General features: G+C 38.2%; 1 protein-coding gene and 1 pseudogene across 2 annotated transcripts; one reads left to right on the top strand and one right to left on the bottom strand.

Annotated features, from left to right (window-relative positions):
* Nucleotides 1–471: 471 nt before the first annotated feature.
* Nucleotides 472–11,630, bottom strand: LOC121295582 (meteorin-like protein). Of its 2 annotated transcripts, none has more exons than XM_041220400.1 (4): nt 11,291–11,630; nt 7,807–8,195; nt 3,081–3,140; nt 472–1,668 (listed from the first exon to the last, which is right to left on the bottom strand). In XM_041220400.1, the coding sequence occupies exons 1-4, from the start codon at nt 11,386–11,388 to the stop codon at nt 1,352–1,354; spliced, it is 864 nt and encodes a 287-aa protein (XP_041076334.1). In that variant the 5' UTR covers nt 11,389–11,630; the 3' UTR covers nt 472–1,351. The 2 variants fall into 2 exon arrangements, with proteins under 2 accessions (XP_041076334.1, XP_041076335.1); XM_041220401.1 differs by having other exon boundaries at nt 7,807–8,192.
* A 2,425-nt stretch (nt 11,631–14,055) lies between these two features.
* LOC121295927 overlaps nt 14,056–26,397 on the top strand; it is an 84,648-nt pseudogene continuing 72,306 nt past the window's right edge.

Genomic DNA, 26,397 nt, shown 5'->3' with positions numbered 1-26,397 from the left:
ATTTGGTGGTTGAATGCATTGTAGTTTGGTGCCACAACCCTACAGGGAGTTTCACTCGTGAGAAGAATGTGGTTAGTCTTCCAGACTTAATACAGGTTCAAGCTGGTAGGGGGAGTCTAGGTATTACTCTCCTTTGAGGTCTTTAGAGGCAGTTCAAAACATATTGAATATAGGGTGTCCACGTGACTGTCCTGAAATGCAAAGATCATGTCCTAGTCTTGGGCTTCATGTGTCCCAAATTCCTAGACACAGTGCAATCGTACAGTTTAGCACCACAGTCAAACCATAACACTCCCTGTCCCAATAAATAATAAAAAAACTAAAAATATACCCCAGCATAACAAATGGCAGCTGTCCCGTTTTTGCATTTTGAAAAGGTGGTCACCCTAATTGAATAACTCGTGTTTTTTAGCCACGTGCACCTTTGTATTTGAGGTAAAAAGAAATTCAGTAATATATTCGGGACCTATGCAGAATTAAATAGAATTTTTTTTTTTTTTTTATTTATTGAAAATAATACATTTATAAGGCAGATTTTTCAAGGCAGCTTTGTTCAGAGAGAGTTTTCAAACGAGGCAAGAGAGGATTGTCATATTAAACCAGTGCACGCACATGCAGACGGTTCCCATAATCGCACAGTACCAGATAGGTTCAATATTTGGAAATTCAGAGTTTATAGCCAAAAGCAATCTGAAACAAACAAACCAAAGGCACAGAACATGGATGGGTGCAACCCAGGGAGTTTTATTTCTCTGGAAAAACCCTTTACAATTAAACAGCCTGAAGAAATTACAGGCTGAAATTGCACATTCCTTAAAAAAACAAAAACAAAAAACAAAAACAGGTTAAGCTTCATACATTTCTGTCAAAAGAAACAACTTCAAACTGTACATCAAGCTTTTTACAAAGCACATGGGACTTCTCCTACAATGTTCTTTCACATTAACCTCAATTTACACAATATACACAAGGAAATGCTACATTCGTATTTCATTAAGACCTCACAAATCCATCATTAGTAATTTAAAAAAAAAAGTCTTAAGACATTAGAGTTTAAGAGGTCCAAGTTTTAAAACTTAGTTGGGTTTAAAAACAGTCCAAACCTGTTGCTTAGCAACATTTAAGAGCTAGTACCGCCATTTCTTGATAAGTGTAACAGTGTGCTATGCAATGGGTGAGGGCATTCTGACAGAGCAGCCATTTTGTTCATCAGTTTTTCTCCAGCTTCCAGTCAGCTCTGTCCACCGGATGCATGTCTTCAGCCCCCTATTCCAGTAACGGCCAATCAGAAACCGGTTCAGTTTAGCCAAAAGCACCACACAGCTTCCAATGCCACGCGCCACGCTTTTCTTCAGTCTATTTCGATCTCACAAGGATTTTGTCCTTTGTCCCTCGCCTCTTTGTATATTCTTTGGAAGTCTTTGTAACGAGGGGCGCAGCCTAGTCTGGCCTCCCCAAAGTGCATGCTCCCCGTGAAGAGGAAGTCCCCGTTTCCGGGGTTTACCCCGCACTCTAGTGGCGTTCTGATCTGACCCAGCCAGCGCCGGCTCTTCCCTGTGGCACGGAAGATTTTGCTCTTCTGTCTGTACAGCTTGCTCACAGACACCCCTATCGTCGACTCCTGCAGCTCGGAGTCGTGCGTCACGCCTCTGATGGTGCCTCTTGCCACTAAAAAAGAAAGAAATTAAGCAATTGTCAAAAAAATAAATAAAAAATAAAAGCCTAGTCGTATTCACTTATTTACTTGTAAATCTATTTAAAAGAAAAAAAAAAAAACTCAGCACGACTCCTTGCATTTACAATTTTTTGAGGCCTAGAATGCATTTAACGTGCAAGTATGTGTCCATGTACTGTGCGTTTCAGGTTCCAAAACTCAAGCTGATTGGTGGTTGTTCACTCGTATGAATGTAACACAGTACGTCAAGGGCTGTGAACTGACCAGATTCAAAGGTTTGATGGGTCTGACGGAATCTATGTGAAGCAATGCCAAACTAGGCTGTGTTCATACTACTGCAGCACTCTTAATTATCAATACAGAAACAACAAGGAGACAAAAAACACTTAACAAACGAGGATCCAAATTGTCAATGGATTCACATTTGCACTAATTTCAAGACTGCTACTAGTACATACTTCAGTGGTTTTGTGGCTTTTTCTTTATTGTAAGCCAGCAACAAAAAACAAAACCACAGACCCAAAGCCACTGTACTGAAATAGCTGAATTAAGAAAAAAAAAAAACACAACAGCTCTGAAAATTCAATAAGGCTTTGCAACAGAGTTTTCCACATGAGCCGATGTAGGTCCAGACCATTAATGATTCTTAAACCTTCTCTTTATATGAAGAGCCTACTGAAAACTGTCCCTCTGTCCCTTTTGCTAGCTGTCTACTTAAGACATCAAGGGGAAAATAGCACGTCATTTGCCATGGGAAAACTTTGAACTCCTGTTCCTGTTATCCCTGTTGCTAAGTCCATTCTCCCTAGGTGGTGAAAAATGAACTAATTACGATCTCGGAAGGTCTGCCCCCATTCATTTTGTCCCCCCATTTAATTGGTGTGACGGTTGATGCTGCTGCATGCTGCTTTTTTTTCAGTGGCTTGGGTAAATTTCCTGTTTACTGCCGACTAGCTTTTCTACCTAAACTGGAGTGGAATGGGTAACCTGACCTTAACAATGAGAGCCACAAGACATTTACTTACTTTTACACTTCAGGACAGCCACATTAGAAGTGAGCTTAAGACTAGACAGCTTAAAAAGTTGTAGACCCTTCTAAATGGCTTTCTTCAAAATAAAACAAATACCTACAGTTTTATATATGGTTTCCATTTTAATGAGCAAGCACGGTTTACCTTTTCACAGTTCTCGTGGATTTTTTTTTTATTTGTTAAATTTTTAAATTCACCATCCCTTTGTTCCAAGGTGATGCAAAAGCATTTTTTTTTTTTAATATATTCCCAAACATACTTTATTAACAGTATAGGAATTACAGCAGTGAAATGGTAAAACTTGAGGGGTCCACCATCGTGTTTTCTTGCACATTTCAGGGACCACATAATATAAAATATAGAAAGTCTCTTACCAAAGTCACTAGTGCAGACAGCCAAGAGGATCTCTGTATCACTGCATGGGCGACAAGGAGCTGGTAAGGGGAAAAAAAATAAATAAAAATCAATATTTTTATTGAATCATTTCAAAAGGAAAACTTGATTTTTGACAGGACCTTTTTTTTTTTGTTTAATTCCAGAAAAGTGCATAATGCAAACTGGAAAATGATTAATTAATCCTTTAGTTTGGGAACAATTAATAATTTAGCTGTATCTTACAAATGTAAGTGAAGGCTGCAATTCCTTCCTTCTTCACCTCTAACTCGCATTTAAACCAATGTACATCACACATCAACCTGCGTCTGAAAACTATAGCTGATGGCCCCAGCGTACAGGTGTCTGATTGCGAGAGTTGGTGTGAAGACAAGAAAATACCAGAAAGGAAATTCACCTGTTCTGTCGAAACAAAACAAGGCAGTTTATGGGTGTATTGAGTTGACAAAACTACAGTTTGCTTAAGGTAGCACACCTCCATTTGTTTTACTGTGTCTTTTAAAATATTTTGATATTGCGAAATTGGAAAGATCTCTGCTTAGCTATTCAGCGCACAGTACAGGAGCCCAAGCAGCCAGCTCATCCAGAGTAGGCCCTCAGTAACTGGAATGAATTCGGGAGGAATCTCAGACAAAGCACTGGCTACATAAGCTTCTTGAGCCCCAACACAGGCAAATCTGTCTGTGTACTTCACTCTCCACTGCCCTGTCAGTCTGCAGTGTGTTTATTACTGCCCTAAGGACTAACAGACAGTGGTAACCTGCAGGCATTAGTCTCCCGGGGGGACCCCCTCTAGAGTGCGGCCCAGACAAAGCCTCCATTGTCTGAGTCTGCTGCCTGGCTATTCAGGAATTCCTCGCCACAGACCTGGGCCGGCAGTACCCGGAGGTAACCTGAAGCAGCTGACTGTGCACAGTGAGCAGTGGTTCAGAAAGCTGGCCCTGTTCAACACCTTTGCTCTCTCCACACAAGGATGCAATTACATCATTCCCCGTGGGACAGCAGCAGCAGACATGTTCCAGCTGCTTTGAGCTATTTGCCCTCTGAACTCAGCGTTACTAACAAGAGGACGACGACACTCACAGGCCACACTTGTCAGCAGACAACCTGTTTACAGACTGTATAAGGATGTTAAGGGAGGACTGCTTGGTGCCAGCATTCCAGGAGAGTGGCGGACAGAGTGGTGATCTCTTTCCAGCCCCTTTCCAACACTCTCATTCAGCGCCTGTGTGGCAGTTTGCATTATTCCATTGCTTGTCAGTTCTGTGGATGGGGTTTTCTATGTGATTTGGGGGATGTGGCACATTTCAGCCACACAGTGCGACAGGAAGCAGGCATTCGAGACGAGGAATCTCCCTTCATGGTGCCCGACTCAAAAACAAATGCCTTCAGTAAGTAAAAGGATGTCTTTATGTGTGTTTACTTACCATACACAAGTCATCTAAATCCCTGCTGTGCCAAATTCAATTAGCCCTACGAGAATCAGCCTAGTGAGCAAGACACACAATTGCTCCAAGCATCCTGTGGCCCTATGCACACACAGTCTTTATTCTAGTTAAAATGAAGGGGGCCAGTAAATTACTTTGTTGATCTCAAAACGTCGCAACACCAACACGCAAACCAACCACTTTGAAGCAAGAACCACTTTTATCTGAAAGGATCATTCAAATGCTCCTAAACTAGAACAAAATTAAAAAAAAAAACCTAATTGTTATTTAACTCTTTCAAAAAAATGGGTGCCAAAAAATTTAAAACAGGAGGCCAAATCAAGCTCTGCACTGGAGAAAAACAAATAATAATTTCAGAAACACTAAAAGGATGGTATTTAAAAACAGCAGAACTTTCTATTTTTCATATTTATGCATTTCTCTGTATTTAAAATATTATGGATTTTTTTGTTGCTGCGCTTTGTGATGGTGGTCCACTATGAAAGGCGCCTTATAAAATAAAGATTGATGACTCAGGCACCTCAAGCATCCCCTGATCCCCACGCTGAGGGATCAAAGGGCTGCCTTACAGCACACTTGATAATCCTCTGAAAGGGACACAACTGTACTGTCACTTCTAAGCTGTTATCACCAGCTATGCATATATTATGCAGCTTCCTTTACTCTGGCAACCCCATTCACACCTACAGCAAAGTGGTATTCAGCATGCAGCACTGCTTTCCACTCATATTTCAACTGATGTTAGCTAGCAGTATATGGAAGGAGGCCAGCTGGGCATACTCATGTATTGGTTTGTTAAATCGCTTTTAAATACATTAGAATTCATGGTCTAAAATGTAACACTACAAATAGAGAACTGTCAGTCAGCACTACCATTGGCTTTTACATGTTGTACAAATCACATAGGGGGACTCTGAAACAAAATTAGCCAACACATGTCATTACAAAGGGCTAATATAATATAGAAAATCAAACTGCAATGACATTAAGTAGTGTCATTCCATGGTATTCTTTTGTCTGCAACATTTTTACACTGTTGTGGAATGACCCCTTGGTAAGTAAATGGCAGTTGCCATTGAAAGTACAATTGACTGTAATGGCTTGGTTCAATGGTTACCGTTTTGGTCAGTCTTTGCCCGAACCATGATGATGAGTTGCCAAACTCAGCTCAGTCTAGTATAAAAACTGTTGTCAGAAAAGGCAACCATTTGAGGGAAATACATCAATAACAGGAGGTTATGTCTTGCAAAGCAGAAGTTGCTGCACAGACGCCCTAATTGGAGCACAAAGAAAAAAAAAGTTACCCTCAGCAGAGCAACAAGATCAGCTCAGAGCCGAAGGTGGGGGCCACCCCTTATGGTTTATTAGTTTCGACGGCCCGCTGGGACGAAAACTAGATCAGCACATTCAGGATTAGCTCAGTTAAAAAATAAAATTATGCCAGAGACCTCTCTTCTGTCGTCGTTTCTTTACGACTACGACTCCATTTCCACCTCGGCCGTTTGAGAAGAGCAAGGGGAGAACAAAAGACGTGGACATCAAAGGGGGCTTAGACACACAGTTGTGAGCCTGGGGCTAAGCTAGGACCAGTTTGGACAAGAGACAAGGAGGGAATGAGACACTAGTTAAAAGGCCACTGAAAATGAGGGATGGATTTTAGAACACCTCTGTCTAGAGGAGAGACCTGAGACAGGAACAAAGTTAGAAAACTAGCTGGTCTTTGTAGCTGTATCTGTCACAAAGCATACCTTAAATAGTGCACAATAGCTAGTTTGTAAGTAGCACCCAGGTATTTGGACTAGGCACAAAGCAAAATAAAAAAAAAAAAAGGATTTAAAGCCCATTTTCTAGTCTAATTTTATTAAGCCACAGCAACATGAGTGGTAGTAATTTAGGTAGCACACGTCTAAGTGGCACACAGATGCAAGATAAGACCTACAAAGCTATGCAAAATATATCCTTATTCAAAATACTAATTCCTTGGATTTGTTCCAATGCATGTGCATTGCATTAATTTTCATACAAGCCTGATGGAAAACAATTAAGAAATCAGACAGAAGAATGAAAACCTCTAAAGCGGCAAAAACTGCATCTCAAAAGAGTCACCTGTGTCTCCCTCTATCCCCTCGGCAGGCAGGCACTTCGCACCAACAGCTGGGACAACGTCAGATAGGAATGGAACATGTAGACACTGAATACAAACTGCTGTGCGACTCAGAGTTACCACTGTGAAGGACACATTCACTGAACTGTTGCTTTTCAAAGACAAAGTCTTGGAGTTTATCTAGAAAACATATTCAACAAAGCTCCACTATGTTCTAAATGTGTCTTATCAGTAAAAAAAAAAAAAAAAAAAAAAAAAAAAAATGGACTAGTAACTTCCCTTAGGGTTTAATACGTTTAAAAGCACTATCTGAAGAAGCAATCAGATAAAACATGATTTCTTGTTGATGTATTACTGTACCTTTAATTGAAGCCTGCATACATCAGCTTAGTTAATTCTTTTATCCCCCGTTTGCCTTAGCAAAAACAAATGCACTGGGGTACCAAAACAGGAAAATGAAACCGTTTACCACAAGAGCGACTTTCCTATGCTTTTGGAAAGGTACTCACTTGTCACTCTTTTACATCAACCTGGTAATTGGTCTGCAGTTACAGAACTTGTAAAAAGGGATACAAAGATTTCAGTTTATAGACATGTTAGAAGTAGTAGTCTGTATTGTATGTACATCCCAGAAAACACATAAAACTACTGCTGCGGTCAAATTACAATGGGGTGCTGAAGTGCATTATAGACATTGCAAGGTCCAATGGAATAAGTTTTGAAAACATTCAATTAAGTGACAGCTTCACAAAGGGAGACAGTTAGGACTGGATGCTTTGTAAGGGAACAGTGTCACTAGAACACTCATGATTCACAATAGGGTGCAGAAAATGTGATTCACCCTTTTTCACCAGCTTTGAAAATAACCTCTGCATTTACCCAACACAAAAATCCAAAACACACACATGTACGCTCCTGAAATTGCAATTGAGTATTTATTTTATTTTTTTACCCAAACTGCTTTTTTATTTTTTCAGCAGTGCAATCAAGCAATTTATAACAAGAATTAAATCACCAAAATAGCTTCTGAGCTACCCCTGACAACTTCTTTACCAACTTCCTGTCTTTGTTGAAAGACTGTCGCTCAGACCCTCACTGCACCTGAATAGACAGTAGGCAGGTAATTCAAGACCATTAATAAAATCAGCTACGTACCAGAAAGAGTGTGCAAATCAGAGCCAGGCCTCTGGTTCACTAGTTCATACTGAAAGGCAGTAATCTTCCTGCTAATGTCTTGCTGTAGGGTTGCCTCTATAAAAAGGGAGCCCTCCTCCATCCCAAAGCAATAAACCTGGTTAGGGCTATTGTCCTGCTCCTGGATTAATAATTTCAGGTCCCCAGATTTTTCTAAATAAATATTAGCTCCTTTGGAGTCCTTCAATGGTTTGATGCACACAGTCAAGTACTTGTAGGCCGCTGTGAGGGTGTTGGGTCTCAGGTTGACGATTAAGGCTCCCGTTGGGTACAGCCACTCCAAGTTCCCTTCTGAACAGCGGAGGTAGACTTGCTCCACATCCCTCGTGTGTGATTCGTGTGTCAGCCCACTGAAAGAAATAACAGGAACATTGGTAGTAAACAGGTATAGCATGAGGATTATCAAGAAAGTACCAGACTCCCACATGCAGCTTATGGTTTTAAAATAACAATGACAATTTAGTCTCACTAATGCAGAATCCTACTTTTAAATATATAAAATATATACATTTTTTTTTTATTTTATATATCACAGAGGTCTTCGGTTCAGAATCAGTCCTGGCAGTGGTAGGCTACCTGCATCATTATACAGACAGTAAAAGCACCACCAAGTGGACACTACAGGTGGCGTTAAGCATTCCTCTGCATTTTCTTTTTAGACCCTGATGTTAAACACACACACGTACAAATGAGAAATGGTAGTTAAATACCAGAATTACTGGTTGCTCAAAGTAAAACACTTTATTATATAAGCATTCCTATAGCTGTTACAGCTAGTGCATAGTGTTCTGTTAGGAACTGTGATTTTCAGCCAGGAGACAATCTGTTTGCTACATGCTTGCTGACAACTACAGTGACCTGAACTCAGTTATTATAATTCCCTGCATTATCACCCTTTTAAAATGCACTTCAGTTACTGAAATAGTACATCATTGCCAATCCCAAACCAAATGCTTTTTTTTTTTGTTGTTGTTGTAATGTAGCTTCAGGTTAATGAGCAGCTTGAGTTTCACTTTATTAAGCTTGTCAAAAAAGAATAGAGTTTATGAAGCTAATGTCTCATATAAGGTACCCTCTCTCACTCATGACATGACTGCATCACATGAATACAGCCAAGATAATCTTGAGACAAGCAGCTATTACATTACTGGTAAATAAAGCCTTGCTTCAACCAAAATGTGATCAACACTTTGCTTGAGCCAAGACATTATTTATTTTGGAAATTTGACAGAGGTAAGTGGGGCAGTCAGTTTTACTGTCTCATACATACATAATTATCTCTCTCTCTCTCTCTCTCTCTCTCTCTCTCTCTCTCTCTCTCTCTCTCTCTCTCTCTCTCTCTCTATATATATATATATATATATATATATATATATAACGGGTTTACTTCATTGTTGACAGTCCAGTTTGTTTACATTCTCAACCACGCTTGTCAATACATCAAACTTCTCATATTCCTTGCAGGAGGTTTTCAACACACATATTTAGACAATTAACTGTTCCCTGGACCTGCGGTGCTAGTATACAAATGAGTAACAGGCACACGATGACTGTACCAATGTTATTTCCTGCTTGATTGGATAACGATAACAATCTTATAGAAAACGCGTGATTTCAAAGAAATGAGAAAGACATCAATGGAAACTCTTCTGCTCCACTCGGTGAAAATAATTTCCCCTCCGTTTTCGTGTAATTGCGGGCAGGATGCTAATCGGTTGAATGACAGGATTTAATTTGAATTCAGAATAAATGTTTGGATTATATTTAAAACAGGACTGTTTCGGTTTTCGTAAGCTATATGTCAGTGTTTTTTGAGTTAAGTGGGTTGTACTTTTATGCTTGATTGTTTCAAATAGACAGTACAATTAAATCAATAATACACCAAAGAATCTAATTAATCTTATTTTTGACGCTAAATTTCCAGGCGTATTGCGGTCGGGTTGTACACAAATGTACAGGGATTTCAAAGCATCACCGAAACAGCAAAGCTCACCCAGGCATTTAGAGTAACAGATCTGACACTTAAATGCCCCAACCATTAGGTGAACTGACCACATTGTATACCCGATCCACTCAAATACGTTATGTGTTTCTTAATTGGGTCTTTACAATATGATTTATAAACAATACTTGGGGGGCAGCATGAAAAATTGCTAATGGAAAACAATTTTATGGTTTTACTTCAAAATTCAAAGTTGTACACCTGCCGTTTTAACTTTAATGACATCTTTAGTTCAGCCCAAACCTTACTACTGTAAATTATTGTGATGTGATGGTTGGGTGGGAGCTAATTATTTTCGGCTACGTGCATTTAATAAACTGGAAGTAATTAAATTGCTTAGACGCCTTTAAGGATAATAGGTTCTTAAGTAAGTAAACATGGAAATTGAATTACCCCTTTATCCCGCTAGATGGTGATTACATCAAGCAGGCGCTGCCCCGGTGAAGCTCGTTTTAAGCGGTGCGGCTGCCCTTTCTGCATTTGGCAGCGGGACGTGGAAATTAAAATATGATGACTCAACGGCCAGCCTTTTACAATGACCCAAATACAGAACACCATTCAGAATGTCTATTTCAGAAATTTAGCAGCAGCGTTTCAGGGAAATCACGAGGTAGTTTTTGTTCTGGAATACGCATTGCATTACTGCGTTCTTTTAGCGAAAGACATCCAAGCAACAAGCAGCATAACCGTACTGAATTTAACATTGTAAAAGTTAGAGGAGATTTAAAAACACTACACAAACGCAGTGTTACCACAACCTACTGCCTTCAACTCTATTAAAGCTAGTGTAAACTGCGCGTAAATTTAAGAGACTATTCCCTAAGAATATGAAAAAACAAGCAGTTACAATGCGGTTGATTTGCAGGTGTTTAAATGCGGCAGTGAATCGGGATGCGTAAAGGAACCTCTACCTCCACAATTTACTAAAACCTTCCCATACCAACCTTACACACCTTCCCATACCAACAGTTGACTTCAAACGCCCGGACTAGCACTGTATTTTAATGCGCAGACAATTTGCTAATCTCATCCATGTGCCCTGGTAGGAATCTATTTAAAACATGTAGTAGACTATAATTCCAGCACTCATCGCCCGCTTTTGTTATCACATTTAGACACTTGAGGGCATTTTTTATAACTCTTAATTATTTATGAAGTGTGTAACATAGGGCCTAAATAAAACTGAATTAATACTGACAAATGGAGTGTTTAAAGGTTCGAGTTTAACTATAGAACTACAAATATTAATCATATGACATAAAATAAGAGATACATTTTAACACTTTATACACAATTACAGTCCCTATCCTATAACTAGGATATTTACCGACACGTAAATATGACTAAAATTGCTTTTAATTGAAAACAACGTTTACATTACACAGGATCGACTGAGAACTGAGCGCACCATTATTAAATATATAATAACATTAACATCATTACCTTCCTCTCCAGCTGCATTGATCGCTCGAGTACTGCGAAGCCGCAACTCGGCAAAACAGCAAAACTGCCATCAAATCTGTTAGAAATGGAGTTAGCATGTTATCTTCCACTTGCTGACTTTCAACGCCGATCTGTATTTAAGATTCTCCAAGCAACAATTCTGCAGTTTTTTTGTTTGTTTGTTTTAATTCACCGCTACATTGTAAATTAAAGTTTGCAATTATTTTCAATGCGGGAACAAGTAAGCCCCAAAGAGATCGGACCCGTGGCTGTTGCTCTAGCAGTAATCCATTCCCCCCTTTCTCAGGGTCGCATTCAGTCAAAGTGAAGCGGTACTAAGTTGTAAGGGAAGTTTTACTCGAGTTTGACTCCACGTCATGGCTTTGCAGTCCAGCTGACTGTAACAACTTGTTGTCGCAAACCACGCCTCAGCTCTGACGAGATGCATTGCTAGGCTCTAGGCAGCAGAGCTTGGTGGAGAATTGCGATACTACCATCGAAACTATAAATATGTATATATATTTTTACAATGCATCTTTTAAAACCCGAAGAGCTAGCTAGTCTTTCATTTAAAAAAAAAAAAAATCAGTATTAAAGTTGGCGTGATCAAATATCGAAATATTTGTTAGACATTAAAAAAATGTTATTGTGAAACAAAACACAATTTTGCACAAGTAATTGGCCTCTGGCAGCTGTAGCCGGTGTAGTATTATTTTCAGGTACAAAAGTGGTCTTGCTCGTGCATGCCGAAACAACTTCTGCTCAGATAGTAGCTACGTTTTGTGTCGGTCTTTTACCTGTTTGTAAATGTAATTGATTATATTTTCCAGTCGTTTACATCGCTGTCAATTAAAGTTAATGGTAAACGCAACACTGTTTAACAATAGGAAAACACCCATCACATCACAACTGACTGTGCCGGTACCAAAATCTGACAACGTACCACTTTCAAGTGACAACGTATCTCACCGACATTACAGAGGCCAAGTTTTAGTACGCGTACCATATTCTGACGATGTATATCAATTTCTAACACTACACCTGTATTAGCAGGAAGAAACCTTTTTGGTTTATACTCAGAAAGATAAGTTATCCGGGAAATGTATTTTAAACTGCATCTTTAATAGACCTACAATAAGTGGTGCGTGTGTTCTAAAATGTTGTCAGGCGCCTAAGCTTTATCACGAAAACAGTGCAATTTATTTCTTTGCTATGAGGTTTCAGTAAACTCATGCCCACTCAAGGTGCATTTAGCAGCTGTACACAATTTCATCATGACGACCTGATTGACAATACATTCTCCCTCTCAAGTGGAGAGAAACAAATAATTTTCTCACACGGGCTGGACTTAGGGTCTACAGGGCACGAGTTGCGGAAGCCTGGTGCATCGTAATTTGTCTCTTACAAAAGTGGCATTAAAAACGTGCTTTTTGAAAAATGTATATTGAATCTCAGTTATTATTATTATTATTTATTTATTATATTATTATTATTATTATTAACAAGAAAAAAGTAGAATCCACCGGAACTATGGTGCAGCAACAGACAACTCTTCCTGATAAGAGACGAGCAGCATTCTCCAGCTGAAATAGCACTGTGAAACCCCGGACAGCGCTATGTAGTCGGGAAGGAGGTTGTAAAATTGACGTGGTGCGTTTCACACACACACACACACACACACACACACACACACACACACACACACACACACACACACACACACACACACACTTATTTTGAACATTAATGTAGGATATTTGTGTAGCTACAGGGTAGGTTTCGCAATAGAAAACAAACAAACAAAACAAAAAAACTGTCCGTAAATTGCAGATGTATTAATAATCTATGAAGGATGCCGACATTACCTTTGTAAAGAAACCGAATTTAAAGACGGTTTAAAACCAAATACCAGAAGCACTTGAACGTGGCAGAACCGTTGTCTGTGTCATTACAATTTTGCTTACAACGGTATAAATCCGTTAGGTAATACTCGTTAATACTGCATAATAGATTGCAATATGCTTTACAGAAGCAGTTAATCTTTAAGTGTTCTGTACAGTTTCCATATCTAATCTTATAATTAGTGTCCTTCAAAATGTACTGGTCATGAAACCTTGGTTTTTAGTTAATTATATAATGCATCTTACACCAGCAGTTTACTGCCATTTTCTTTTTAATTCAGCTTTTTACACCTATGTGGCAGATGTGAGGTAGCATGAGTTTTCCCCCTAGTTAGTCAAGTTAAATAAATGCATGCATTTCTGAAGTCAGATATTTAGTTCCTTTGCATGGGGGAAGGCCTTGTAATACATTTTTTGCAGACCAAAAGGGAATATGGGAGAATTGCAATTTTGTATTTTTATATGTAATCATATAACATTGTCATCACACAGAACAGTTTCAGGTCATTTCAAATGCTTTCCAGCCCTTTTGAAACTAAAAGAAACCTCTGTTGCTTGCTCCTTTTTTGAGATGCCGCCATAGCAACCAAAAGGCTTTCTTTTGACAGCCAACAAACAAGCCATTTAAAGACTGACGGTTTCTTCTTGCTAATGTGCTGCTGTAGTACCTAAGGGGTAATGATCTGACCAGTCAATTTTAAAGAGACACTGGAAAGACATTGTTAATACAGTTTAAAGATGGCATGGCAGGGCATCCTCTGAGCTATTGTGACCTTCTTTTCCACAGTCCATTATACTGCTAGTCCACAATGCTTCCAGTTGGTTGGTCTCCATTCAGTTCTTAAACAAGATTTCCACGGGAACATGGAACTGGCCATTTTCAATGTTGCTAGTAAGGTATGTCCATATTCCTTTTTGCGTTTTTTTGTGTAATGCATGCATATAAACCACATATTCGTTATATAACGCTACATTTAATTTTTCTTAAAAATTGTTTAGTGTTTATAGAGTGAAATCAAAGGCATTTTTACAGATGTCAAAGAAATCTCATGCTCCTTAAATATTTCACACAGAAGTAAGATGTTTTGAACCCGTGTTACATCACAGACTGGTACTTCAGTACAAGAACATGCAGTGACCTACAACATTGCCACTGCTCCACTGTAGCTGCCTACTACAAAACAGGCCTAGCATGATTTACAGCCAAAGTAATTTTAAAGCGCTTTACTGGGGGTTAATGAAGTATAACACTTCTAAAGGTAGCATTAGAGACCATGTGATTTGTCACAGGTAGAATATTATTATTTTGGGATGTCCCATATTGAAAGTTACAATAGGATCGTTAGTGTACCCAGAGTAGCTTAATGTCTCATCAAAGTCGTTGTACCCACTACTGGCCAAGTGCCAACCTGCTTAGCTTTCTGAGAAAGAGGAATAGCTCTTAACTACTTTAGTTATTTGCAGTCTTTGCTAAGCTTTTTAAGGTCAAGAATGCTCTTAAGTTTTGATTTTTTAAAAAAAGTTTATCTGTGCCTGCTTTCCACATAATATACGCACGATAGCAGTTCTTAATGTTCTGTGTATTGAACTAACTAATTGTTAGTTATGCTAACCTTGGAAGAAAAGTACTGTATTCTGTGTTGTGATGACTATTTGTTTATACTTACCTTTATCTGCAGTATTCTTTGTTCTGTGACTTTAATTGATAACACAATGTGAAGTGGGCATTTTCTAGTAATGAACTGCAGGGTTATGGAATGGGTTAACCCAATAATTACAGTCGATCTCGCAGAGGTAGTTGTTTTTACCTCAGGATGATTCTGGTTCTATTATTGAATAATGGACACCCAGACTCAAAAACCGAGGAATCGCCATAGTAACACAGTGGCCACAATTCTATTCAACCAAAAGGCAGTTAGTGCCTCTCCAGTTTCATCTTCTATTACCCTAACTGCATTCTGGAAAAAAGAAGCCTTCACAGGTCACAGCAATGCCAAATAAACACATTAGAATACTAACAGTTGACTTTGAGGTGCATTCAATGAAAACGCTTTACTGTTCTGTGGTGAAATTCAGTCAGGATGTGCAGGGTTTTAGGGATATATTAGAATGTTTAAGGGGGTGGTGAGGGCATGTCCTCCTACGTCTGGAAGTTTTGTTACATTCCAGGCTTTGTACATTTTTGCAAGACTGTGTTTGATCAATTTACAAAACTAACTGCAAGTTAGCTTCTGAAGCCTTATACAAAGCAGTCTAAGCAGTGTTCGTGACTGTTATGCAATAATAAACAGCTGTTATTTGTAACTTATGTCAGCTCAGCATTATTTTGTTTTTCATGGAGGAACTTTGAATGATCTTAGGATTCTTGTACTGCACACAAACTAGCATGCACATTTTACAGAAGAAAATCTTTTTCTTTTGAGGAAAAAAGTGATACACTGAGTAGATCACCAAGGACAGGAAAAAAAACACAATTGTATGATAAATGGACCAATTTTATTTTATGTTTGCACCAGTACTCAGTGTTTTTCAGTGTACAGAACCACATCATATACATTTACAGGGTTAGACACCTGCCATAGCACTGTCACTAAGGTGTAGGGCCAGCATGGGCAGCCAGATCCATGATTCTAAATGACAAGCCTGCAAGATGTTTCGGAAGGCATTTGTTGGTGGACATCAACAGAACAGTCTGTTTTGCAATAGTTTCCTTTTAGTAATTACTTATAAGACTCCTAATATTGTCTCTCTGTCAAAATCAGTCATATTTAATGTCTTGTCTATCTTGACTGAAATTAATAAAGAACATGCAGCTTACAACGTTCTTTAACCCTTTAATTAGAGAACTGCTGTATAAACCATTTGACAAAGACAAATCCTGAATTTGCTGTAACCCCTTTTTAAAAAAATGGTCCCTTTTAAAATCCCTTTTGGCTTTGTTTTGAAAGACAAGTCAGCAAATAAAACTACGGAAAGCTACCCATGCTACAGTGCTCATATAGTGAAAGAATGTTAATAACTTATCAAGGCTTAGAATTTGCACTTGGTAGCCATGACAATGTGCACTTTTCACAAAGAAGGCTTTTTGCAATACAAAAAGAAAATCTGGCTCAGCAAATGAGAAAAAGTTTAAGTCTGATTTCTTTTGCCGTGTTAATATTCTACTTGTTATGGGAACCATGTTACAGATTAAATTTCATCCATGGTGATTTTTATTTCACTTCATATAAAGATTATGTGAACGTCCATTTTAATAACATATAGCTAACAGTGGCTAAGTATACATAACCTTCTGGTGAAAACCTGCATCCAGTTGCATAAGAGCAATACGCAGCTGCAAAAAGAAATTGTAACAAGAATTTAATGGAAACTGCTTTACCAAAAGTAACTTTTCGGAGCGACAAAATTGCAACCTTACTGAAATGGAAACTTTGTGAAACACCTTATTAAAATTGCTCAAATACCACAAGCCTGTTGCTTCTAGTGCTGCCTGTTGTATTTTAATAAAATAATCACTTTTAATACACCCTTGTACCGGGTGTATTAAAAAACCAAAATCTTCAGCAAAGCTTCCTGAGCCTAGGTAATCTGCCCCTAGGTAGTAGGTACCTGAACGTATTACTTATACCTGTGTGTGTTTAATGTACAACCAGCCAGAGCAGCAATAGAAAACTCCCACTTCAAGCCAGCTTCGAACCATTAGATGCTTTGACAGTGGTCTGCTGCACACATGATAGGTGCAAAAGCACTTGTTCGTTGTAGACGACAGCCGCTGTAATTGTTCTAGATTTAGATAGTTATGCAAAGAACCAGCCTGTCACAAAGCAGAGGAAAGTACTTTTGCTTCATGGATGCTGTAAGTAGTTGGTGATGTTTTTAAACTTTAAATATGGGTAAAAAAAGGGAGCTACCTTTGTTTTAGTTCATTTTAAGGTCATCTGTTACCTCCAAAGCAGTCAAGGTCATCACTTAAATTGTATGTGTTATGATGTACTTAAAAGTAAAAAAAGAAAGAAAATTTACGTGTTGGGAATAATTTTCACCACCAGGTAAAAGGATAAAGGAAGTGCAAGACTACCTGAAAGTAAGGAATGGAAACAGATTTATTTAACCAGATATAACTTTACAAACAAAATTTGGTATTGGCTTTGGAAGTTTACGTAACTAGCTGGGTGAAAGGCATTGATCGACCCCCACCCCCCCCCTCCCCCCTCCCCTCCAAAAAAAAAAATATGCCTAAATAAGACTTATTTTAATGAACACAGCCAGTCCCAAGAATGCTGATTGACAAAAAGTGACATTTATTCTGTATATTGTAAAAGCTGTATCTGTACCTGTTACAGATATGATAGTAGACTTGACAATTTTAAGTTGAATCTCTCTGGGGCCTGTAGTTTGGTGATTTTGTCAGCCAGTCTGTTTCTTTCTTATCATGCTTGTGTGTCTTTGGAGTAAATTTCACCGACACAATGGGGAGGCATAAAAAATGTTAAGGGCCCATGTTTCAAAGTGTGCAAAGTCCCAGAGGGTTTTTGTCAAATGTCACAGATACTCAACAGATACGACTGTTTGTGCACTACAAGTGGCATCTGTGAAGAGACTTGCTAAATATTCTGAATGCAACTTCACAGCTTTTGACGGCTGCTCTCTTTGAAGACAACACACTTATCAAAGCTGCTTGAGTTGAAATGGACCGATATTGTGTTTGATGCAGTACCTTTTCATTTGTTTGACATTTAAATATGTAATGGTAGCGGTAAGAGACATGTTTAAGAATGCTGTTGCCTTACAAGCATCATTCCTTTTTGAGGAGCAGAAGCTATATTAAAAAGTATGTATTTCATACTGTACTTGACTTAACTCTCTCATTGACCCGAATTAAAACAAAACAAAACAAAAAAACATATCAAATACTACATAATAGTACTTTAACATTATTTAGAGGGGTCCATTTTTGACAGAACTATCAAGTAGTGTTTTTTTTCATGTAGTTCTTGGACATATATGATACAGTTGAGCAAAATTAACTTAAATGTTTGTTATTGTTGTTGTTTGTGGGTAAAATACAAAGCAATTAACAAATAGTCATCTATGTTTAAGAAACGTATACAAAAACTGTGACCAACATTTCAACTAGAGTTCTTTCTCAACCTCTTCTACCATTACGACCTAGTTAACCATTTAGTGTTTTATATTTCTGGATGAAAAGAATTAGCAAGATATTTTGGGATATCACAGCTGACACCACACTGTCATGTTTTAAGTGCCAGTAGGCAAGTCGACTACTAAACTCAGAGACATTGTCTTGAGATATTGTTAGTGTTTTGGCTGGGCATAATCAGCTTGGTTTTAGATCAGTTGTGCTGCGCATGGCTGTTAAACGTGTAAGTTAAGGGAGACAGAAGTCTGACATGTTAGTCTGCCAAGCCGCGGTACGTAGTGGCAATACAGTACGTTCTCTCCATTTCAGAACAACATCAACATCTTTAGTTTATAGGGCGCCTATATTGCAATAATAGGGGAACAGAATAAATCAGTTGTTCCCAGGGGAGAACCAACCCTTCTCTACTAAGAATGTATTTTAATGAAGATACTGGCTATATATCTATGTCAATGCATTGTTATTATAAGCCCAGTAAGTTTTTAAGTTTTCTTGATTTGTGGTTAATATAGAAGGATAAAGGGAAATACATGGATAAATAGACTCAATACCATAATGCCTGATGGTTTAAATAGAAAGGAAAAATAGGTTGTTATATCATTAACTATGTAGTAAATGACATTATAAGCACATTACGAGATTTAAATAAGAATAAATGAGTGTAGTTACTATGGCATCAAAAGCCTTTAAGTGCCTCCACTGTTTGCACCTCCACTTCCCACACCCACAAACCTGGACATTCGTTTTATACAAGAAAGCTTGCATTGAATAGCACAGTCATGTGAGATTGCAGATTTCAGAGAGATTAAACATGCAGTGCTGTGCTGTGCCACAAGGAGAATAGTGCCTTTGGCACTGAAGGTCTTTTTGTAGGAAATTTGATGACCTTGTGATGATTGCTTAAGGTTTATTTTCATAACCAAACCCATATTCCCATCATAACATTAATGTAATGATTGAGTTACACATTGAATTTCTTACACTATCCCAGGGGGAAGGGAGGGGTAGAGTATCTTGGTGGATTAATGAGTCATTGGCCCGTAACCTCATCAGAGTTCTGCCATCCCATTACTTCATGAGCATTAGGAGTATGAGTTAAGGTCATTTAGTTTTTCAAGCAATTTAAGATGCTTCTCCTAAGTTTAACAGTACTCTGTTTTTTTTTTTTTTTTTTTTTTTTTTTTAAAAAAAGCAGAAAGATGCACTGTAGTTAGTTTGGAGTGCCTGAAGTAATTTGGTATAATATCTAAAGACGTTTTTTTTTTTGAGAGGTAAAAAACACAAGTCATGTCACATCAAATGCAGTATATTTAAAGTGCATTTTAAGATAAGTTTACTTCATAAAGAAAAATATTTAGGCAGTAATGGTGACATTTATAAAGGTCTGTCATATGGCTTTCAATGTAAGCCCCTCTAAACTATTAATTTTCTTAACATTCATATGTTTCCTTTCATTTAAAATGCAGCAAATTTCATTTTGGCCTAAAAATCATAATAAAGTATGATATGTGCTTGTGGTTTAAATAAAACTACAAGCACGTCCCCAATTAAACTGTATCTAGTCCATTGCCTTGACCATACAAGTCTTGCGTTAATGCTTCACGAGAGTTTGTGTAAACAATGCAATACAAAGTTGTCACTATGGTAGAATAATATGTTATTTATATTAACCTAAGCCATGGTGAGTTCTGATCTCAGACTGGTTTGGCTTTTGAAAGCTTCTGTATTAATCTTCAGCATCTTGTCCAGTATTGATGATAAGGGGCATAAGTGCTTGTTATCAGATGTTCATAAAAATGAACCACAGTGGTTAATGATCATTTAAAAACTCCTCAGAAGTACTTATATATTGTGTACTTGTAGATCTCTGTGGTAATACAGAATCTTAGAGCAGCAGAATGTGTGATCACATAATCAAGCACTGGCCATTTTAATTGACATTTTGTATCTATTATTTCCTGCTTAGGTTATAACCTGGATAAGTAGAAATGGAGAGTTTTGGTTCTGATTTAATATTGCATTGCCAAGGTAAACGTCACAAAGGTGCCTGTAAGAGACACTGTTCTGGAGAGATCCGGTGCCACTGATGACATGGCATTCTTTTTTAATTTTAATCTGGTAATATAGTTCACTTTACTTACTTCATGAAACAGATACACTATTTCCCTATAAAGTTAGAACAGAAAAAAGACAACGTGCTGGCTTGTTTTCTCAAATAACACGGGTCAGTGATTCAGCAAGGCTTCAGGTACCTTTTTAAAAGCTTTGTGATTTGCAAGTTCCCAACCGTTACTCTACCTTTTTTCCAATTAGGCACACAGTACTGTTTTTGCGTTGTTTGTGTAACCTCCATAACTTGTTATTCTTGGCAGGCTGGATCCACATTAACTACCAACCAGTAAAAGAAAGGCGCCTATTAAAGATAAAATACGACCTCTTAGAATTGATTAGCTTCAGAAATGAAAAGGCCAGACTGGCCTGCTTTCTCTCTGTATTCTTGTTGGTATGCTATTAAAATTTAACCATTTCAAATCTGTTATTTCAGTATCGCATGTTCTACTCACATGTGCTGTGAATTAACCCTTCGTGACTGAAATCGGAGCTGCCTTGTGGCTGATTTTGTGATGGAGCTTTGAGCACATGTTTTGTTTCCAGTTGAAGTGGAATATCCCCTGTTGAAGTAGCTTTGATTAAAAGAGGAAAACAGAAACAAATCCAACAGTATTATATTGAACACAGAAGCAGCTCGAATCCCTATTAAAAGGACATGGACACATGACTTCAGTCCCAGAACTTAGGGTTCTCCAGAACCGCGGTGTAAAATGGTAATAACTTAATATGAGACCAACAGACCCACTCAGTTTTATCACAAGCACCATACAATAACACAGGGAAATATAAAAAAATAAAGACATTTGAAGATATTAACTCTTTAAGGGTAATGTTGGACAGGGGCGGTTGGAGGATTCAGCATTTGCTGTTTTAAATCTTTTCTTGATGGTCCCTCATCTGAAAAATGCATGAATTGTTTTGCAGTGTGCAGTGCTTGTTTGTTTGCACTGTTTATGCTTGCGCTTGCTGTTGTTTACAGGACAGTGACCCTCCTCTCCTCCTGTTCGAGGGATCACACACACTGGCCCTGCTAAACCAGCTAAGTGTGAACTTTTTAAGAGCTTGCAATCAGCTGGTGGTGGTCCTGAAGGTCTAGTTCTTATAAATGAAGGATCCCTTGAAGAATAGCTGAGGAATGCCATGACATTGGCGGACAGTTTTCAAGTGTGTCTGTTACTCCTCCTGGGGTATCATAAACAACAGAACAAGTCCAAATATTTATTTGAAGCCCCTTTCATGTAGCAGTCTTTGACCGATAGGAAGACACCCTATTCAACAGATCATGTGCATTGCATTCTGAGAGACTGCTGCATTTATTTAGTCATTGTATCCTAAACAAGAAGATATGCTTCTCCTGACCTCTGCATTTCTTTTACATCTACCAATAATGTTTTATTTTTAATTTTTTTAATCAGAACTGTGTTTCATCATACACGCATGCAAAGTGTCATCGTACATCACATTCATTCTCTTTGCTCTTTTCTTTGGCTGTCAGTTTCTTTCTCTCTTATTTTCAGTTTGGCAGGAAAAAATAAAATGCACAGCACTTTAATATAGAAAATACAAAAAGTGATTGACTGACTTACTCTTTAATGTTGCCTTAAATGTCTTTAATAGTATCTTCATTTTTTGTTTCTATTTCCAAGATCCTGAGACCACCTGTGATCTGTGTAGTTGTGTATAGTGCTGATTTGCACCACCACTACTTTTAGTGCTGTCTCTGAACTAATAAGGTTCACAACTGTCACTCAGCTTCCTGTTCATATTGCACAGAATTTTACCTGAGAGAGTGGGTTGTTTTATCACTGCAATGTATGTTCAGACCACATAAAGGCATGCATCAGGTTTGTTCTACTTGTTTTGTAGTTCTGTGTTATGTAGGATTTGTTTTATTTGCTCATTTATATGCTGCAATAAAGGATGTCCTGTTTGGCAGGCTTAGGTTTAGATCATGTTACTTTTTTTTTTTTTCATAATGAAAATGTGTAGTATCTTCTGTGAATGTGAAATAATAAAACAACAATAAAGTACAGTACATACCATATGTAGCCCAAAATGGATATATAGTTTAATGAGCACAAATACTTCACAGGCAAACATCACTCAATAAAGTGTTAACCAAAATGTTTGTGTACTCGACTTTGATGCTTGTGGCTTTACCCCAGAATTCATTGTTGTATGTTTAAAGTTAAACGCGATATAAAAAAAACCCCAAAAACTCACCAAGATTTAAAAGGTGGTAGGAGAATTCTGTAAGTAAAGAACAAAAAGGGGAAAGATTAAGGAAATTATTGAGATTGTTTGCTTTAGGATAGGCACGTTAACAAGCTTTAGAGGCATTGCAGTGTGTTACTTTTAAAATCCTCAACTAGTGAACTCAGCAGGAGACTAATGGTTTCTTTGCCTCCTAGGCAGTCCATCCAGCAATAACCATTAATTATCATAAACTGAGCCCCCTTTGGGCCTGCCCGCCTGCCTGCCTGCCTGCCTGCCTGCCTGCCTGCCTCCAGCAGCGGGGATCGTTTACAAGTCCACGTGCAGGCCGACTGCCTGCCTGTTGGGAAGGTGATGCAGTTCACAGGCCTACTACTGACAGGAATCATCTGGCCCTGCTTAGGGAGAGGGTGGAGGGGGTCGGAAAGCCTCTCTGAATACAACAGGGCCTCTTTCTTTCCAACATCTTCCAGTAAACGTTGTGCTGTTAATTGGCAGGGCTGTGTGCCGCCTAATGGAAAACATGGCTTCTAATTAGCAGATACCTGCATATTTTTATCATTTGTCGTGTCCTCCCCCCCCTCCTCACCGCAGTATAATTTGATCTCTCTTTTGGTGAGGTCGAGGTTTCAGAGGATAAGCACCTTAGGTGAAAACAGGAGCCTTTTGTTTTAAAGCCAGGAGACGGCAAACGTTTTTGGTTTTATTTTGTGTTAAAAATTAAGGTCATACGTTGTGGGTGTTTCGTTCAATTAAAAAGTGTTTAAAACAATAAACAAAGATAAGTGACATCAGGTTACTGTGAAAAAAGGCTTGTCAGGAGCTTGTGGGTTCACCAGCTGGTTGTCAATGATTATTGTTGCTACAAGACATTTTTAGACAGCGGTAGACATTGATAATGAACTGGAAATACACTGGGACTTAAAATTAAACACAAGAACAGATGTGTTTTTTTGTTAGACTGAAACTGGAATTCAAAGTCAAAAGCCAAATAATCTGTTCCAATGCACATCTATAACTACTATTTGTGCATTAGGGATTGCCAGTTTTTAAGATGTTACAGCTAGTGTACAATTGATGCTGGTGACATATTTTACAGTTACAAAACTGCAGTGTGAATACCATGTCAGAGTTTGGGACTAGACATAATTCTGAGAGCTCTACTGAGGCCACAGGGGTGCTTTTATACTTCCGAGTTATTAAAACAGAAAATGACATGAAGAAATCTAAATAACAAGATAAATAGATCTATAGGGCTGATCTACAGAAAATATGTTAAACTACACAATGATAACAAAGAGCAGAAAAAACAGTGTTGAATCTAATAAAGGAAATGTGCTTTATAATAAATGGGTGTGTACTTAACAATTACTGACAGTATGTTAATGCAAATACCTACATACATGTGGTGTAATATGAATATAAATGCTATACTGTAATTGGTGTAATCACCACTGCTCACATTGTCTTTTTTTAGAAATAAGTTGTTTATGTAAAATAGCCTAATCGACAGTTAGAATTGCCATTTTTCTGCACAATTGCTATGCTGGTTTCTTGAATTATAGTAATTTGATTAAAAAAAAATGTAGTGCAATCATAGCTGAAGCGTTGGCTAATTGATCTTGGCATTGTGTGCTATAAAGACTGCCATTCATAACAAACCGCTGTGTGACACAACTGCAAGGCTGTGGGTCAGAGTAATCAGAGGGGTTTATTGGAAGGAAAGAGATATTCGAGCACTGCCCTGTGGATCTATTAGAGTCTTCTCTGTACAAACAACCGAGTCACGAACAAAAAGATTGTTAACATTGGTATACTGCAGGTGAACAAAACTGGAGATAGCCATAACGGTGTAAATTAGTTCTTTTAATGTAGATATTTTGTTTTAATTGATTTTACATATTAATGGAAGACTAATTGAGTGTGTCCCAGCTTTCATGGAGATGTTAGGGCCCGTTTAAAACTGTAACAACATAATATTTAACATAACATAACTAAGCAAGAATGACATAATGGGAAGCCCATCTACCAGAGAACTGCTAGTTTACCATCATTAAAGGTCTTGGTATGCTATAACATTTTATATCTGTTTATTATTGGGCATATTTAATAATCTACAACATGTTGGGCGGTCTTTGAGAAAGCCTGAGCAAGGTGACATTTCTGTAATGTATAAAAAGTGCAAAAACTGAATGGAATTATGGAACGAGAAGGTCTGTAAATGTTTGAATATAGTTTTTAAAGATTTGACCCATCAGAATTTCCCAGTTACAATGCATGTGTATTATTTACAACATTTCAATTTAAATTGGAAGGGGCACAAGTCTTTCAGAAGGAGGAGTAAATATGCACTGAATCCATTGTTAATGTTCCAAATCCTGTCATTCTGGAGCAGGCCCAAGCTTTAGTTAGTACACTTTCTTATCATCTGGTGAACCAGCAGTTCATTGTAGACTCTTAGCTTCCTATTTCCATACAGATATGACCTTGAGAAGCTTCTGGTTCTCAAGAATAAAGAGAGCACTCATTATTTCTTGATACCCTTTTTTTATCTTTAACTTTGGAACCAGTAATCATTAAGGAGTTAGACTCAATTTCAAGAGTCTCTTTGTTTTGGTTCCACTGATAAAGTGTGGAGTAGGCCTTGGGTGCCGAGGCCCTGCTGTAATCCCAGACATACTCCCCCGTGCGCTCACATCCTTGCCTGCTGAAACTCAGGCTTCTCGTTGGCTGCCTGTAGTCTGTGTTTCTTTTTGGTGTTCCATAGAAAACATAAAGCTGTAGTCTGTTAAACAAACTTTTATTTATTTATTTTTTTACTTGAAACATGTTGTCATAATTGGAGGCTGTGTGGTCAAGTGGTTAAAGAAAAGGGCTTGTAACCAGGAGGTTCCTAGTTCAAAGCCCAGCTCACTCACTGTGTGACCCTGAGCAAGTCACTAAACCTCCTTGTGCTCTGTCTTTCGGATGACATGTTGTTGTAAGTGACTCTGCAGCTGATGCATAATGCATGATGTTGTAAGTTGCCTTGGATAAAGGTGTCTGCTAAATAAACAAATAATATTGTTTTTCAATTTGTCCTTCCACCACATAATAAAATCAACTTCCTGTGCTGCAGTTTTGAGGAGGGCTACACAGGAAGTTAATTTATTGTGTTCCTAAGCCTCACACACTTTCTTTCTGTGCTGCTATCAGAATTAAGGTGGTGTCTTCATATCTGCTGCACATGGAAAGTCTGAAAGTGTAAAAATGTAAAATGATTTTCTGTTTGAGCAGGATGATGTGATGATGCCACAGAGGGTGAGGCTGCAGTCCAAAGCTTCTCTAAAACGCCCAACTTGTGTAAGTATATATTTCAACTCCAGATTGATTTTACATATTAGATGAGTCATTTATATGGCACTGTTGCCATACATGCATTGTTTTTATTTTAAAGCTGTGGTATACGGCCCTATTGTGAGAGCAAAGTAAACATTTTAGAGAATAGTTGTAAAATGTAAAACTAGAAAGAAACTGCGAGGTACATTATTTTTAAAAGCACATTGATTTACAAGGGGGCCCATATTCACACCAAATTCACATCTGCTCAGATTTGATGATGCCATTTCCCATTAGGTTATGCCAGAGCTACTCCATTGCTCTCTTTGTAATACCCTGGAAGATCACAACTTTGGACAGTCAGAACTCAATCCCACTCTGACTTTGTTCCTATACCGGGT

The sequence above is a fragment of the Polyodon spathula genome, chromosome 20 (genome assembly GCF_017654505.1).
Source record: "Polyodon spathula isolate WHYD16114869_AA chromosome 20, ASM1765450v1, whole genome shotgun sequence".
NCBI lineage: Eukaryota > Metazoa > Chordata > Actinopteri > Acipenseriformes > Polyodontidae > Polyodon > Polyodon spathula.
This window is presented reverse-complemented; position numbering and strand designations above follow the sequence as displayed.